Source organism: Schistocerca piceifrons, chromosome X (genome assembly GCF_021461385.2).
Source record: "Schistocerca piceifrons isolate TAMUIC-IGC-003096 chromosome X, iqSchPice1.1, whole genome shotgun sequence".
NCBI classification, from domain to species: Eukaryota; Metazoa; Arthropoda; class Insecta; order Orthoptera; family Acrididae; genus Schistocerca; species Schistocerca piceifrons.
This window is the reverse complement of record NC_060149.1, coordinates 370,904,473-370,922,125: the sequence shown is the minus strand read 5'-3', so window position 1 is coordinate 370,922,125 and position 17,653 is coordinate 370,904,473. Positions and strand designations below refer to the sequence as shown.

Below are 17,653 nucleotides of genomic sequence, written 5' to 3'. Positions count from 1 at the left end.
TCTTCTTTTGTGTGAGAGCTGTTATTTTGTTTTACCAGAAAAATGATAACTGTAATAAGAGAGCAACAAATTGTCATGAATTTTTGCATAACTTGGCAAACTGCTAGCAAAACATATCTTTTACAAAAAGAAGTGCATAGTGAAGACTGCTTACTATTTTTGAGTTTTTTAGCAGTTTATGCATTACCAAGATGGCCAAGAAGACGTTGAGGATGACACACCTGGGACGCTCTTCAACATCAAAATGGATGAAAATATCGAAAAAATAGGTAATCTCATCCGATCTGACCATCGGCTGGGTTTTTGATCAATTGCTGGAACTGTAGGAACTGACAAAGAATGCACAAGACGAATTTTACATGACCAATTTAACATGAGAAAACTGTGCGCGAAACGCGTTGGAAATTCTCATGATTGAACAAAAAGCAGCTCATGAATGTTTGTACTGACACTTTGAATACTATTGAAATTGAATTTAATTTCTTGGAAAGGGTGATAACATGTGATGAATCTTGGTGTTTTACTTATGATCCAGAAACTAAGAGCCAGTACATGCACTGAAAGGGCCAAATCCAGATTCAAAACAATGACAACTGTTTTTACTGACACTCATGCATTCCTGAGGTTCTAGCTCTCTTCCAGAGGAGATTACTGTTTAATGTCACATCGACAATGAGGTCATTAGAGACAGAGCAGAAGCTCGGATTAGGGAACGATGGGGAAGGAAATCGGCCAGGCCCTTTCAGAGGAACCATTCTGTCATTTGCCTAAAGCAATCTAGGGAAATCATGGAAAACCTAAACAGCACGGCCAGATGCAGGTTAGAAGCATCGTCCTCCCAAATGTCAGTCCAGTGTGCTAACCACTGCGTGACCTCGCACTTGCTCACTTCCATGGGGGGAGTGGGGGAAAGATCCCAAATTGTGGAAGAACAAATCACAGCTTCTCCAGCAACACAACACATCAGCTCAGCCCAGTGTTAGGCCACAGACCTTATTCATCTGACCAAGTACCATGTGACTTATCTATTTCCATAGGTCAAATCTACATTAAAAGAATCAAGATTTCAGACTGCTGAAGCAATGAAAGAAAAAGCAGCATGCGTTATCAAGGAGCTCACTGAGGAAGACTTCCAGCACTGTTTCCATAAATAAAAAATTTGTGTGGTGTTTTGTAGGGATAGAGGAGGGGAATATATTGAGGATGACAATAACTAAATAGTATGTTTTTTTAAATAAAATTTTTTACAGCAATGGTCCCATTATTTTACAGCCACACCTCGTAGGTGTATAATACATTCATGGAATGAACAAAATCTACCAAATATACAATTTTACACAAATTTATCCAAAATGTCTTGACATTGTAGTGATATGATCGCAGGTTTAAGTCTGTAACACTGGAGTTAATACATTGTGTTCTCACACAAGTGTCTTCTAATAGTTGACTAAAGGAAACAACTGAATAATATGATAAGCTCATGGTGGTCAGAAGAAAAATCTCTTCACATTAGTCTCCGTTAAGAAATTCAAAGTTACTTCTGGTTTTCTCAGCAGGAATGATCTGTCACCAGCCCACATCAGATGTTTCATTTTGGGTGGATGAAAAACAGTCAATTATAGCATGCAGTTTTGAGTACCATAGGGGCAAACTGCTGCTGAGATGAAATGTGGCAACATCTGCATAAAAGGTAAAAAATGGTCAGCAGTAATGCAAACCCAATTCAGAATGATGTAAGCAACTAGTATCAAGTTTACTATCACACCAATAGTACAAAACACTTTTGCACTGATCACAAGGCTGTTTTACATTAAATTATCACAGTATCTGGCAAATTGACTAGTTAGTTAACATGAGGTTCAGAATCCATTATGAGACCAATTTCCACATCAGAAACAACAGAATGTGCATCAAAAAATTTCAATCGACTATTAGGAACCAGACATTTACTCCAAAAGATGTTTTCATAGTAGCATCATAACTCTTGGCCAAAATCTGTGAACATTAAGTAGGTATTCATCAACAATATGTACTCACTTTTCATGTATCTGTAATACTTTCTTGCACTCAACACAAATTACTAAAGCAACAACAGAAATTCTCCAGATAACACTTTACTGTGTATTATCACACAGTTTATTCAGTCTTCTTACTGTTTCTTGTCATTTATATTTTGCAGCCAGCTCAATACAGCAAGTGGGTTAACTACATCTAACAAAAACTAAATGGTACATTGAGCACAAATACAAAATAATAGAATACTTGGTAATGAAATATGCAAAATATAATAATAATAGCTTTATAACTTTATGGTCATGAAGGATTCCATCAGTTGGAAAAACTTCAATCAAAATAATACTTATCAGAAACTGAATGCTAAAAATCCTATTACATACTTTGAAACTATCAGTACAATTTAAAAAGTTCCCTTCATACTAAATTAACAATAGATGCATGTAATGCAAATTTGTCACTGCTTGCACACCATTTAGAAAAGTTACTTACAAATACAGAGTTCCGGAAGTGGAACACGTGTATTATCATTCTCAACACTGAAAACAGGTACCATCTTGATACAACGGGTGAAACGACAATCATCCAGAAAATACATAGACACTTAGAGGATAATGATTTATGTGAACTACACCACAAAAAACTTATACACAAGAAATGAAATAATCTGTTGTGGCACACACAGCTGTCTGTGTGAAAAAATGATTCTGTCTATTTTGTTACTGGTCATTCAGAGACACAGTTACTTAAGAGAGATTCTTTCCAAGTGTTTGACCGCTTCTTTTAGTTTCCACACCAAGTTCTGTAGCTCACCCACAGAACAGGAGAAAGTTATTGTATTTTCCTGTGTGTCTGTTTTGCCCTGACATCTTTCAACTTCAAGTTGTATGTTATAAGTGGCTTCACGGACAAGATCCAGACTGCTCACCTACAAATATCGAGAAAAATGTAAGTGATAACAAAATGCCAATAAGCATAAATCATAACGAAGAATAAATATGCAGGGCAAATAATTATCACTCATACTACCAAAATAACACACAGTAAACACGTACGTACGTGTGTGTGTGTGTGTGTGTGTGTGTGTGTGTGAGAGAGAGAGAGAGAGAGAGAGAGAGAGAGAGAGAGAGAGAGTTATTGATTTAAGTCTATCCTTCTTGCTTGTTATGTTATATTTGATGTTTTTATATCGCCAGAGTAGAGTAGTTAAAAATATATCAATGAATGTGCACAAGAATCAGTTAGCCATACTGAAGTACATGTGATAGTCTGACTTGCTGTGTTGTTGCTGCCCTGTGGTTTTCACCAACACTTCCATAATAATATGCAAGCCACTCTAAAATGAGGCTAAGCTCAGTTGCCCGTAAAATACTTCTACATATATTCTCATTTGTAGAGATCTCAAGGGAATCCAGGAGGAGTGGAAGTAGTATTTCAGTCTATCATTAAAATCTGAAGCATTATGGCAATCTATAAAAGCATCTACTTTGGTAAACCAATAATTTTTAATATTTTATGTACTAATACCCTCAAATATTTTTAATCTACTCTTTGCATCAGACATCTGATTCATGTAATCACTGATAGTTTTCTGAAGAAAATACTTACAAATGTACTGAAAACAAACTTTTCAGCACACTGAAGATATATTTTCTACTGACCATAGTAAATGGTTCAGTCTATTACTTTCATTTTAATTACATACCTCATAACTATTCCTTCAGTAATCTTCCTACAAGTTCCTAAAAAAGAGCCCTTTCATTCGCTTTTCCAATCTGGATATAAGGAAGTTTTAAAATCACCAAAATGTGCAATTAAACCAAATACTTTCTAAAAATTTAGTCAATATGAAGTAATGTACATACCAAGGTAGCTATCATTTCTTAACTAAGTTGTCACATACTTTCCGTCCTAGATGAATATGTTATATCCAATTAACTAAAAAGCAATTACACTTATTTACAGTTAGGAACCATAATGTTCTAACAAAACATTAACAACATATTTAGTTTCAAATTTCATGAGTAACCAGTTCCTAAAATGGGACTTGACTTGTTTGTCTCAAAATGATGGATATTTCAGTGCAAGTCTGTTTTATGTATAATAAGAAGTGTCTAACAAACTGTTCTGTAATGTTTAAAATACGAACTGTTGAACCATGATAAATACATCTGCCTCTGGGACTAACTACAATTAATTACATAAATATGATTTAGAGCAATACTCTACCTTAACACAGTAATCCATTTCCCATCTCACATCAGTAACATGTGGAGGATGCTGTCCAATGTGACTAAGTGCAGCTCTTATTTTGTTTTTATTGTTACTATAGGATTGCATTACACTACTACATCGTTTAGCATTAAAGCTGTATTCTTGCTGCAGTGCAGTTCCAAGTGAATCTGGTGTTAAATTTAACCTTGAAGCTTCCACAAGCAAAACTAAAAGAGCACCATAAGCACCCTTTATAGAAGACTGAGTATTCAACAGCTCATCCAACACAGCTGAAAATGGAATAGCAATATGTAAAATGTTTCACTGCAACATATTTTAAACCCAATTACAGTGCAAGAGACACAAAAAGGAATGTAGATTAGTGTATAATTTCTCATATACATCAGTTGGAGAGATACAAAGGATCTTCAATAAGTACTGGAACTTTAAGGATTTCAAATACTTAACCTTCTTGCACAGAATATCATTAACAATGTACTGTATATCTGCATTTCTTTCACATTAGTTGTTATTTACCTCAAAAAAGTCTACAACATTCACATATATATGTATAACATTCTGTCTTTTGCATGATCTCAGCTGCAAAAGCCCACTTTTATAGGATACTGCTCACATGTTCTAGACAGTAACCCTTATAAGATGTAGTCCATCATCTCTGTATGTGCCTACTGTAATTATTAAGTTACTGTAAAGAACAGCAATATTTGTAAACAAGTCACCATGGCACGACACATGACTTGTCAGACATACATGTCCTCAATATGATAGTTACTTGTTACATGGATCAGCTGAATGATTCTTTTATCAAAATGATGTGGAACGAGTCAGTTTACAGGACGTGGAAGCATGATTAGTGTTAACATTAATGAACACATTATTTTTTAATCTTACTCATTCAACTGAACTTAAAAACTAGTGTATTTCTTTCTCAGGCCACCACAGTTTACCAGATACTCAAGTGCAGGCTGGGCGTTTATTACCAAATAATGTTCATAAAAGGATTACTGAGTGATTTTCTACAAATTGCCTCATTCTCACTTTCAAAAAGACAACATTCAGTTCTAAAGGTACTACACCAACGATAAGTGAAATACACTGTGAGGAAATCATAACTAGTGTGGAAAAATTTTAGGTGTCCGAATAGGTGAGAATTTAAACTCGAAAAAGACTTGCTTTGGAAGCCCTAAAACAACTCAGTTCATCCACATTCGCACTTCAAATCATTGCAAATCTTAGGGAGAAAAAATTAGTATGTTGATATATTTTCATTCAACAATGTCATATGCAATAGTCTTCTGAGATAACTCACCTTTAAGAAACTCTTCATTGCTCAAAAACATGTGGTGCTCACCCATGATCATCTTGTGGACATCTGTTTAAGGAGTTGTGTTGGGTTGTTGGGGGAAGGAGACCAGACAGCGAGGTCATCGGACTCATCGGATTAGGGAAGGACGGGGAAGGAAGTCAGCCGTGCCCTTTGAAAGGAACTATACCGGCATTTGCCTGGAGCGATTTCGGGAAATCACGGAAAACCTAAATCAGGATGGCCGGACGCGGGATTGAACAGTTGTCCTCCCGAATGTGGGTCCAGTGTGCCATCTGTTTAAGGAAATTAGTAATCTACGGCTACACATTATAGTTATTTCCTCATGAAGTTTGTTGTAAATGATCCACTGCAGTTCAAAATCAACAATGATGTACATAATTACAAAATCAGAAGAAATATGGCATTACTCCACATTACGGTTGTCTTTAGAATAAAAAGGGGAACACAATGCTGTCAACAATATTTTTGATCACCTACCCAATGACATATAATGTGAGACAGGCAGCAAAGTTAAATTTGAAAACAAACTGAAGAAGTTTCTCCTTGAAAATTCCTTCTATTCCATGGAATAATTTCAATTTTTGTAATGTGTAAAAGGTGATGGGTAGGAATAAATAATTCACATTTGTATTTTTTTATCAAACTTAAAAAAGGTCAGATGTAGCAATATTAACATACGAAATGTAAAATTCCACACAATTATGATTTGTGCAAATGATCTGTGGAACATGAAATTAACTAACTAATGGTCAGAGTATCAACACATTCTATCCACTGACAATTTGGGTGTTATACATGCTCGATACGATTGTTAGTCCCTCCAGCCTTGTGAAAGTCAGCCGTTAATGGTGCTGTAAAGGAGAATCAGAGACCTTTCCTGGTGTGTGAGGTCTAATTACAATGCTCAGTTACTGCAGTCAGTCACTTGAACAAGGTGACAAATGGAAGGGCAGGGGCTCCAAATATAAAAAAGTGTTTACTAAGACTAAAAAGTAATTGAAGTAAACTAGGGACAGTGTTTGGGAAGGAGAAGTCAGTGCACGGGCAGGTCCAGTGAGAGGCCGCCCAGGGCTAATTACTGGAGCAAGAGGTATGCCCTCCATGCCCACTGAAGTGTCCAATACATGAGAACTGTCATCTTTCCTTCCAATATAAACACTATCAGTGACCAATCTATGTCTTCCTATGTGTCCTCAGACACACGTGATTGGTAAATTCCCTCAAGTTAAGCTCTCATCCTTCTTTGCGCAGTACTGTCGGATTTCAATTTCTTACTAATTTTCATGACACATCCTACTGTAGACTACCATTATACAGCTGGCTGCCCTCCACTGCACTCCTTTGATCTGTTTTGACAGGTATCTTTGCTGGGAATTTTATATCCCTGCAGCATACTCCATGTCTCATACTAAGCACGTAAGCTTTCTCCTTTATGTCGTCACCTGCACCCTCCAGAGCCCTCATCAGTATGTGCAGACAGCTTGTTTACTGACTCACCTATGTGTAACCCCCACTGCAGTTTGCCAGCACTTTGTGTTACAACTACGTATGAGCACTGTTGTCCTGTGATGTCAGATCCCAGCTGTTCAGGAATGTAGAGCTGTGCACACCACAAAACAAAACAAAAAAACGTAATATCCTATGGCTATAATATCAATGAGTGACAGTTGGAATTTGCCAACTCATACAGTTACCTGGGTGTAAAATTTTGTAGGGATATGAAATGAAATGATCGCATAGGCTCAGCTGTTGGTAAGGCAGGTAGACTTCTATTTTTTGTAGAATACTGTGGAAATGCACTCAGTATAAAAAGAAGACTGCTTGCAAACCACTTGTGTGATCCATTCTGTAATACTGTTCAAATGTGTGGGATCCATATCAAATAGGACTAGCAAGGAATATTGAACGTATACAGAGAACGGCAGTCTGAATGGTTACAGGTGTGTGTGTGTGTGTGTGTTTTTTTTTTCTACCCACAGAAGAGAGGCACAGAAACGTTGAAAGTGAACTAGCCCAAAAAAGGCTGCTTACAAGCGTTCAAGAACCAGCTGTAAATGATTACTCCTGGAAGACACTACAACCCACTACATACCCTCATATAGGGGTTGTGAGGATAAGATTAGATTAATGACAGCATGTACAGAGGAATTTAAATATCATTCTTCCTGCACTACATTGTGAATCAAATGGGAAGAAACCCTAATAATTGGTACACTGGGACGTACCCTCTGTCATGCACTTCACGGTGGTTTGCAGATTACAGATGCAGATTTAGATGTCCTCATCAAATCTTCTAGCACTCCTGTTGTTTGAGAAGGTAGCCCTTTGGATCTTACCTGCATTTTCCAACACCCCATTTCTAGGGATCCTGTTTCTAGTGACTTCTAGATCCTTTTGCAAGACCTTAACATCTTCTAAGGTTTTTCTTTTTTTTTATTTCCTTGTAAATTGTCATGAGCAAACAGTCTTAATTCTGAATTTACACATACCATATCACACACATAACTGAGAAACAGCAAGCACCCTAATTTACAGCCATGTGGTACACTTTTCTATAAACACTGGTACCCTTGAAGTGAAGTGTCCTAGTCTCCACTTCCGTTTCACATGATTTAGATATCTTGGTTAAAAGGTGCTTGCTGCAACTCACAAGAAACCTTGCTCTGCATCCTTGTTGGCCCCTACACCTCTGCCCACATTTCTGCTAAAATTCTCTTACACACTGAAGCGCCACAGAAACTGGTATAGGCATGCATATAGAGATATGTAAACAGGCAGAATATGGTGCTGCAGTTGGCATCAAGTGTCTGGCGCAGTTGTTAGATCAGTTACTGTCGCTACAATGGCAGGTTATCAAGATTTAAGTGATTTTCAACGTGGTGTTATAGGCGGAGCACAAGCGATGAGACTCAGTATCCCTGAGGTTACGATGAAGTGGGGATTTTCCCATTTAACCATTTCACGAATGTACCATGAATATCAGCAATCCGGCAAAACATTGAATCTCCGACGTCGCTGTGGCTGGGAAAAGAACCTGCAAGAACGGGACCAATGACAACTGAAGAGAACCGTTCAACGTGACAGAAGTGCAACCCTTCCGCAAATTGCTGCAGATTTCAAAGCAGAGCCATCAACAAGTGTCAGTGTGTGAACCATTCAATGAAACATCATCGATATGAGCTTTTGGAGCCAAAGGCCCACTCGTGTATCCTGCATGACTGCAAGACACAAAGCTTTACACCTCACCTGCACCCGTCAACAGTGACATTGGACTGATGATGACTGGAAACATGTTGGCTGGTTGAATGAGTCTTGTTTCAACCTGTACAGAGCGGATGGACATGAACGGGTGTGGAGACAACCTCACGAATCCATGGACCCTGCATGTCAGCATGGGACTGTTCAAACTGTCTGAGAATCTTTAATGGTGCGGGGTGTGTGCAGTTGGAGAGAGATGGGACCTCTGATATGTCTTTACGACTCTGACAGGTGATACATACATAAGCATCCTGTCTGATCACCTGCATCCATTCATGTCCATTGTGCATTCTGAGAAACTTCGGGAATTCCAGCAGAACAATGTGACATCCCACACATTCAGAATTGCTATAGAGTGACTCCAGGAACACTCTTCTGGATTTAAACACTTCTGCTGGCCACCATACTCCCCAGACATGAACATTAATGAGCATATCTAGGATGTCCTGCAACATGCTGTTCAGAAGAGATCTCTTCCATCTCATATTCTTACAGATTTACTGACAGCCTTGCAGGATTCATGGTGTCAGTTCCCTCCAGCACTACTTCAAATGTTAGTCGAGTCCATGCCATGTCGTGCTGCAGCACTTCTGTGTGCTCGCGGGGGCCCTATAGATATTAGGCAGGTGTACCAGTTTCTTTGACTCTTCAGTATATATTTATCACAGATCCCATCAAATATTTTACTTACAATATAGGTAACACTATTCCTTTGCTCCTTTTCCTTATATACAGATATTATTACAGCTTCTTTCTGCTTAGCCACTTATTTATACACAAGTGAAATCTAAACCACAAGGCCTAATATGCCAACTCTCAATTTTCAGAATTTCTCTACTTATTCTGCCCCTTACTGCCTTCCTTGCAACTATTACTTCTCTGGCAATATATACATATATATTCCCATATTTTCAAATGTAAACCCTCTGATGACAATACTCACTTGCCCCTTTACTTCTTCCAGCTGTCATTCACCAGCCTTAACATCTATTTTACAGTATTCCAGGTTAAATAGTTCTGCCTTTTCTGCATCCCTTGGGGGGGCAGGCAAGTGAAACAGATAGAACTTAAGTAAACTGTTCAATATTTTGAAAGTAATTGCCATAACTGTTAATACATTTATCCCACTATGAGACAATATAGGCAATACCTTCATGGAAATATGTTTGAGGTTTCCTGTGGATCCATGATGGTACCCAGGTGTGCACCTCGTTGCCCAAAGCAAATTGACAGCCAGAAAGTCTTTCTTCCCAGCTATAAAATTATGGAAATCACATGGGGAGAGATCAGAACTGTAGGGGGATGTTGTAAGTGCTTCCCAACAAAACTTCTGCGGCATAGTCGATACAACCTTGGCAACATGTGGGCTCACTGAAGAAAGACACTTGCGGCTGTCTATTTGCTGTGGACAAAGAGGTGCTTGCCTAGATACAATCACGGTTCCATAAGGAACCGCAAAAATTTTTTTCATGAAGTCACTGACTCTCTTGTTTCACAGTGCAATAAATGTATTAACATTTATGGTGATTGCTTTTGAAAAAATAGCCATTTTACTTAAATTTTTTCCATATCTCATTTTCATTTGCCTGCCCCATATACTTAATTTGCAGCTTAAGTGTTTGGAGTTGTCCTTTGTTTTCCTTCATGACTTCTGTTATATCTTAACATACTTCAGCAACTCACTCGGTAACCCTCCCCCCCCCCCCCCCCCAGCACTTTTTTTACTTCTCTCTTAATCATAGTCAACTCTTTCATTATGACTTTCAGACGAACTGTGCTATCCTTTTCCTTCCTGACCTTATTACCCTGCATTCTCATGATTCGCTCACCAACTTTTACAAGCAATAAATAATAAATAGCCCCATTTGGTAGTTCCTGTGACCTAAGGCGTCTGACTGACTGAATCGCAATATTCTCCTAACTAAACTGAGGTTCTATGGGACTGATGATATAGTCAACCAATGGATCGTATTTTATGCAACCAAAATACTTCATAAAGCTGTACTTAGTAATTCAACCAATATTGCATATAATATACAAGAAGTAGAATTAGTTCTTTTGCAGGTGACACTAGTGCTGAATTCAGTCCAAGCACACGTAAAGCAATGGAAGATATGCCAAACAATGTTCTTAAAAGAATCGTTGACTGGTTTACTGTGAATGGTGTCACTCTCAGTTTTCAAAAGACATAATACAATCAGTTCTGCAAATCGAGGGGTATTGTACCGCTGGTAAGTGTAACATATTGATAGGAACCAATCAATAGGTTGTAAACTTTAAAACTTTTAGATGTATATGTTGTTGAGAATTTATCCTGGAAAAAGCACACTCTGGAACTCCTAAAACAACTTAGTTCAGCCATATTTGCACTTAGAATCACTACAAATCTTTGGGAGTGAGAAATCAGTAAGCTGACATATTTTCATTCAATAATGTCACACACAATAACACTCATCACTAAGAAGAAAGACTTCACCACTGAAAAATATGTTATAAGATATGTGGTGCTCATCCATGGTCATCTTGTACACATTGCTTTACGGAGATTAGAAATTTGCCTGCTGCTACACAGTATATTTATTTCTTCATGAAGTTTGTTGTAAATGACCTACTGCAGATCAAAAAGAACAATGCTGTAGATAATTACAATACCATGAAAAATGGCATTCATTATGGAAATTTAAGGTTGCCTTTAGCACAAAAAGGTGTGCACAATACTGCAACCACAATTTTTGATCACTTACCCATTGAAATAAAATGTGTCAGACAGCAAAATAGAATTTGAAAACTGAAGTAGTTTCTACTCGACAGCTCCTCCTATTCCACAGAAGATTTTTGTTATTGTGATGTGGAAAAGTTGGTAGGTAGGTTTTACTAATGAAAATCTTTCTTTTTAAAAATATTGTAGCCTTATTTACAAAGTAATTTCAGGTGCAAATATGAGGACTCATTTCAAATCATTACAATTTGTCATGCAAATGATCTGTGGAACATGAAACTAACTTTTTATTCTTCTCACTGCTCTAGTGTATTAAACTGTGTCTGGAACTGTGCCACTAATACTCAAGGAACATATTTTGTTTTACTTTCTGATATAATCTGATTCAGTTATGACCAGAGTTAGGCGACATTTTCTGTACATGATCATTAACTGAATATCTCAGCTAAGTATTTTTCTATTTCCCCAATATTTGATTTGCAATTTCCAGCAACAGTTCTTTCTTATTTCATGTCAGCCTTGGGGGTTCTAAGCATACTTGAACTAATATAGCCTTACAGCAATTTATCCTCACAATTACGTCCATTTTCTGCCACACATCACCTGGCCTTATATCATAAAAACATCACACAAATTACCACCCCCTTGTATTTATCATAACTAATTGTTCATAACACCCTCCCCAGATCAGACTGTTCATGCCCACGAGGCCACTTTTCCTTTGATGATTCCCAAAAATCTAACAATTTTTTCAATTATACCATCATCCTATTAATTTACCACCCTATATGTACTTATTACATCTAACTTAGTGTCTTCAAGTGCTGCATAATAGCTGTAGAACTTCACTAACACTATCTTAGAAAGTCTGCTGATAACTGTACGTCTCGTGCTCTAAAATACCCCACCACCTATGGTAGCTCTGTCCCTTCTGAGTGCAAGATTTGGCTCAGACTCCTCAACTAATCTACTGAAATAAATTTCTTGACTATGCTCTTGAAAGAGAGACCTCAATGCCCTTCTAGATAATCTCTCATTCACCACATGGACTGAAATTACTTAAAATTAATGGAAACCAAGACAGAAAATGCCACTTGTATCTACTATCAGCTGCTTTGACTGTATGAAACTTGTTAGCTTTCGAAAATAAATAGGAACTATTCTGGGTTGTCCTAACGTAAGTAGATTCTGTAATTTCACTGTGAAAAATCTATTTACATGTGAAATTACTAGATTTGCAGGTACTAGTTGTTCTGCCGTTAATATTTGTTTTTAGATGAGGATATTTCCCCTACTTCCACAACTGCCTGCTTCAGCTACATCAACATACAGGGAAGCTTCCTCCAATGTCTATGGCACATGAAGAGTTAAGAAATATGAAGTGCTGGTCTACATACATATGACTGATTTATGGGTATGTTCATTCATCCATATAACAATACGAATTGTATTGATGTATTCAATTGTGTTTTATGAACTGAAACATACATGGGTTCTTACAATGTTTCCAATTTTCTTACAATTTTCACAGGTCAATTCTTACAATATTTATAATTATGACATATGCTGTCGCTTTATATAGTCGTGTGTGGTATTTGTGTCTACTAAATAGCTATCTACAATTATATCTCCCAGCACCTGTGTGTTTGAAGAAAGGTTTTATTCAAATATAAACGTAGTTGACAGTCTGCTTCAAGGCAATGCGGTTTTTAATAAATCTGTTACAATATTTTCGTTTTAAGAGTAGTATGTTTCTGTGTTGCAATGGGCATACTCAGTTCCATTGCATAAAATGCTCTTCGGGAAGCAAATATAAACAAGCTGTCATTCAAATCACTGAGAGTGGCGTCACAGACACAATTATTAGTGTCTTTCGTATTTCCCCGTTACTACGTTTCTCATCCCAAATTTATTTCGTCCTACAGTGTTTATTTCACCTTTAGAGATCTATAAAATTTAAAAGCTGAAAGTAAATAACACTATATTCTGAAACACTTACGGGAGGTAAATGACATCCCTAATATGCTAGCAACAGCTTTACATAGTATATGATGAAAACATTCTTCCGATATTTTACTACTGTCACCCGCTATTTTCAAATACTCCACTATTTCTTTTGACAGCTTCATTTCTGTCCGCTTCGCACTTTATCATAGATAACATTTGAAATTTTGCACCATACACCAAGGATGTTAGAATCTATGGAGATGCCCTAATTATTCCCACGGGTCTGCGATTACGCACGAGTAAACTAGCAACGTGCAGACGCACTGAAATAGACGGGCATACACAAAAATTTGTGGAAGGAACGCATATATGCTTGGGCGTTCTCGAGTCCACACGTTACCTCATTGCGCGATTTATTGCGTTTATTGTGATGAAAAGTCTTCAGAAAACGAAAAAGAGACTGTAGGGAAGGACGTAACCAAATGGGGGGGGGGGGGGGGGGGGTTCAGGGATGTCTGGACCCACCCAAATGAAATTACACAAGACCTAGTTACCACGCAGTGAAATTAAAAGATATTTTGATTTTCAGTCATAGACGAAAAGGTGATATGCACTGTCTATAATCGGCGAGGCCGACGATAGATAAAATTATCTACTCATCCATAATACTGTCGGCTATTGCCAATCATTATTTTAACCAAGACCAACTGCTGGCCTTCCTAATACTCATTTGTTGTTTTCTTAATCTGTTCAGTTCTTACTTGCAATTGAATGTAACGTAAGTGCTGCTGATTACTGCTTTTGTGTTGTGTGCTGTTGTGTTAGTTCGTAATTATGGATAAGTTTGTCACAACAAAGAAGGGAAAGCGGATTTTAATTCGCTCGCTAGCGTTATGGTAAGTTTAAAAATACGTACGCATTATTGCAACAGCCTAATTGCATATCTAACGTAGTTTAAAGTTAGCACTGGAGTCATTATTTGGAGGCTGGTTGAACTTTGGGGTTACAAGATCTCAGTATTTCTCAAGGCAGTGGAGCAGTAAATATTACAGATAATCTTAAATTAAAATCAGTGCATTACAATACTCTTCAATTTGTCTGTCGCCCAAAAACAGCGCTAATAAAAAAATCGCGCAAACGGTGATGGTTACATTTCTTTAAACAATTTACACAGTATTCCATCATTAGTGACCCAAATGGAAAAATATCGTCCAATCTGGTCACCCGGGTGGTACTCAGCTATGAAAACCAGTTCCGATATGAAACAATGGGGATTGGTCTGTGGAGAGTGGAACGGGTATGTGATGGCAGCACATTCTATAGTTCGTTTATTTCTAAAAGATTTTTTTCACCGGGCTGCTTGAATTCGTCCGAACCGACTGCACCCTACAACCCTCCCTCCCCCTTACATCCAAAATCTATTCACGCTCTCATAATTTTATAATAACTGAAGCCAGCAATTCCCCACACTGTTAAATCTTAAAATGTGAATGCATTTGTGCGCTATCAAATGACAAAATGTGCATAATTGAAGGAAAGACATGCAATGTTCGAAGTCAATCTTTTGTTGTGATTCATTTTATTTTGTTTTATAACAATGTACAACACAACCAGTTTTTCCAAACTCTCCGCCGCCTTGTGGTAGCTCTCCATGATGAGTCGCCGAACTAGCAATACTTGGATTCACGAGATGAGGTGGTTTGAATCTATTTGCCAGAAAACTTGAAAATAGTTTTCTGTGGTTTCTTGTTTTCGGTTTAGGATAAGTCAGGGTTGGTCTCTTACCATAGACCACAGCCAAATCCTTCTGAATACTTTTCCTTCCTCACAGATTACAATTCCCTTAAAAGATGTGCCTCTCTGCTTAAATACACTGAAATGCTAAAGAAACTGGCATAGGCAAGCGAATTCAAATACAGAGATATGTAAACAGGTTGAATATGGTGCTGCAGTCGCCAATGCCTATATAAGACAAGTTTCTAGTGCAGTTGTTAGATCGGTTACTGCTGCTACAATGGAAGGTTACAAGATGTGAGTGAGTTTGAACGTGGTGTTATAGTCGGCGCACAAGCGATGGGACACAGCAGCGATGAAGTGGGAATTTTCCCGTACGACCATTTCACGAGTGTGCCGTGAATATCAGGAATCCGGTAAAACATGAAATCTCCAACATCTCTGAGACCGGAAAAAATCCTGCAAGAACGGTACCAACGATGACTGAAGAGAATTGTTGAACGTGACAGAAGTGCAACCCTTCCGCAAATTGCTGTATATTTCAATTCTGGGCCATCAAGAAATATCAGTGTGCAAATCAATCAACGAAACATCACAGATATAGGCTTTTGGAGCTGAAGACCCACTCATGTACCCTTGATGACTGCGCAACACAAAGCTTTACACATTCCCTGGGCTCATCAACACCGGCATTGCATTGCTGATGATTGGAAACATGTTGCCTCGTTGGACGAGGCTCGTTTAAAATTGTATCTAGCGGATGGACGTGTAAAGGTGTGGAGATAACCTCATCAATCCATGGACCCTGCATATCAGTGGGGACTGTTCAAACTCATGGAGGCTGTCTAATGGTGTGGAGCATGTGCAGTTGGAGTGATATAGGACCGCTAATACGTCTAAATACGACTCTGTCAGGTATTACATACCTAAGCGTCCTGTCTGATCACCTGCATCCATTCATGTCCCTTGTGCATTTCGACGGATTTGGGCAATTCTAGCAGGACAATACGACACCTTGCACGTTCAGAATTGATACAGAGTGGCCCCAGGAACACTCTTCTGAGTTTAAACATTTCCGCTGGCCACTAAAGTCCCCAAACATGAACATTATTGAGCATATCTAGTATGTTATGCAACGTGCTATTGAGAAGAGATCTCCAACCCTTCGCACTCTTACGGATTTATGGACACCCCTGAAGGATTCATGGTGTCAGCTCCCTCCAGCACAACTTCAGACATTAGTTGAGACCATGTCACGTTGTGTTGCAGCACTTCTGCATGCTTCTGGGTGCTGGTGTAACAGTTTCTTTGGTTCTTCAGTGCAAAAAGCGTTGTATCGAAGGTGAGCCAACCATCTCTTTGGAGATTCCCGGTGCTAAAAGCTACATGATAAGTTGGTAATAATCCTAATTCTCCTCATTTAGGCTCATGCATCTGTCAGCTGGGGCTGGCCGAAGTGGCCATGCGGTTAAAGGCGCTGCAGCCTGGAACCGCAAGACCGCTACGGTCGCAGGTTCGAATCCTGCCTCGGGCATGGATGTTTGTGATGTCCTTAGGTTAGTTAGGTTTAACTAGTTCTAAGTTCTAGGGGACTAATGGCCTCAGCAGTTGAGTCCCATAGTGCTCAGAGCCATTTGAACCATTTGTCAGCTGGGACATTCTTTAACACAGAAAATGATCTTTCTTAAACTGCAAGAAGTTTCAGATACATACTTAAATGAGGAAATCTGGAAAGTCTAAATTTGAATAATTCCAGATTCCTTGCATTTTCGCCACAAAAAATTGTTCTAGCTTTTCTGTTGAACAGAGACCTCTTTATTCCGAAAGCCCTGTCAGTAATAATCATGGTGTCCCAAAACATAATCGCTCGTCCATTCCTGATCACTTTCTCTGCTTAAATCCACACTGAAAGAAGAATAGCATAAACGGATCTTGGAGGGTGAATGGAGACTGGAGGATGACTGCTTCTTAGTGGTTTGCCACAGTACAGCACCCTTAAATAACAAGAGTATATCTCCACTTGGTGAAAAGTCCGATATCCTTGTCGAAAGAAAAGCATATCGTGACTTATGGAAACGTTCAGAATAAATAAAAAACATAAGTCTTTTTAAGGTTCTCTTTAACAAATCAGACCCACCCTTTTTTCTGACAAAATCCTGGCTACGTCCTTGTTGTAGATAAAGAAGTATCCAAATAACAGAGGTACAAGAAAAACAAAGCGATGACAACTTTTCGTTTGCAAATTTCAGAAGGCACCAGACCATCAAGTATTGCATGAGCAGTGACATATTTAACAGGTATTTTATTGAGCAGTCAGCTCAATATTTTCTATAAACTTACACACTGTATGTTTTGAACGACGACAAAATCTTCGTCATTATTCAAGATATACAGTGTGTAAGTCTATAGACAATACTGAG

General features: G+C 38.3%; 1 protein-coding gene across 1 annotated transcript; it reads right to left on the bottom strand.

Annotated features, from left to right (window-relative positions):
• Positions 1-2,149: 2,149 nt before the first annotated feature.
• LOC124721772 (COMM domain-containing protein 3-like) lies at positions 2,150-13,721 on the bottom strand. The gene is made up of 3 exons (XM_047246883.1): positions 13,552-13,721; positions 4,243-4,517; positions 2,150-2,941 (listed from the first exon to the last, which is right to left on the bottom strand). The coding sequence occupies exons 1-3, from the start codon at positions 13,679-13,681 to the stop codon at positions 2,756-2,758; spliced, it is 591 nt and encodes a 196-aa protein (XP_047102839.1). The 5' UTR covers positions 13,682-13,721; the 3' UTR covers positions 2,150-2,755.
• Between the last annotated feature and the right edge of the window lie 3,932 nt (positions 13,722-17,653).

What these genes read in the sequence shown, in the direction of transcription:
- LOC124721772 (XM_047246883.1), bottom strand. Translation starts at nt 13,681, where the DNA reads ATGAAGCTGTCAAAAGAAATAGTGGAGTATTTGAAAATAGCGGGTGAC. An exon ending in AGGGATGTCATTTACCTCCC is followed by an intron (nt 4,518 to 13,551) that starts GTAAGTGTTTCA and finishes TTCCATTTTCAG; the next exon opens with CTGTGTTGGATGAGCTGTTG. An exon ending in AAATGGATTACTGTGTTAAG is followed by an intron (nt 2,942 to 4,242) that starts GTAGAGTATTGC and finishes CGATATTTGTAG; the next exon opens with GTGAGCAGTCTGGATCTTGT.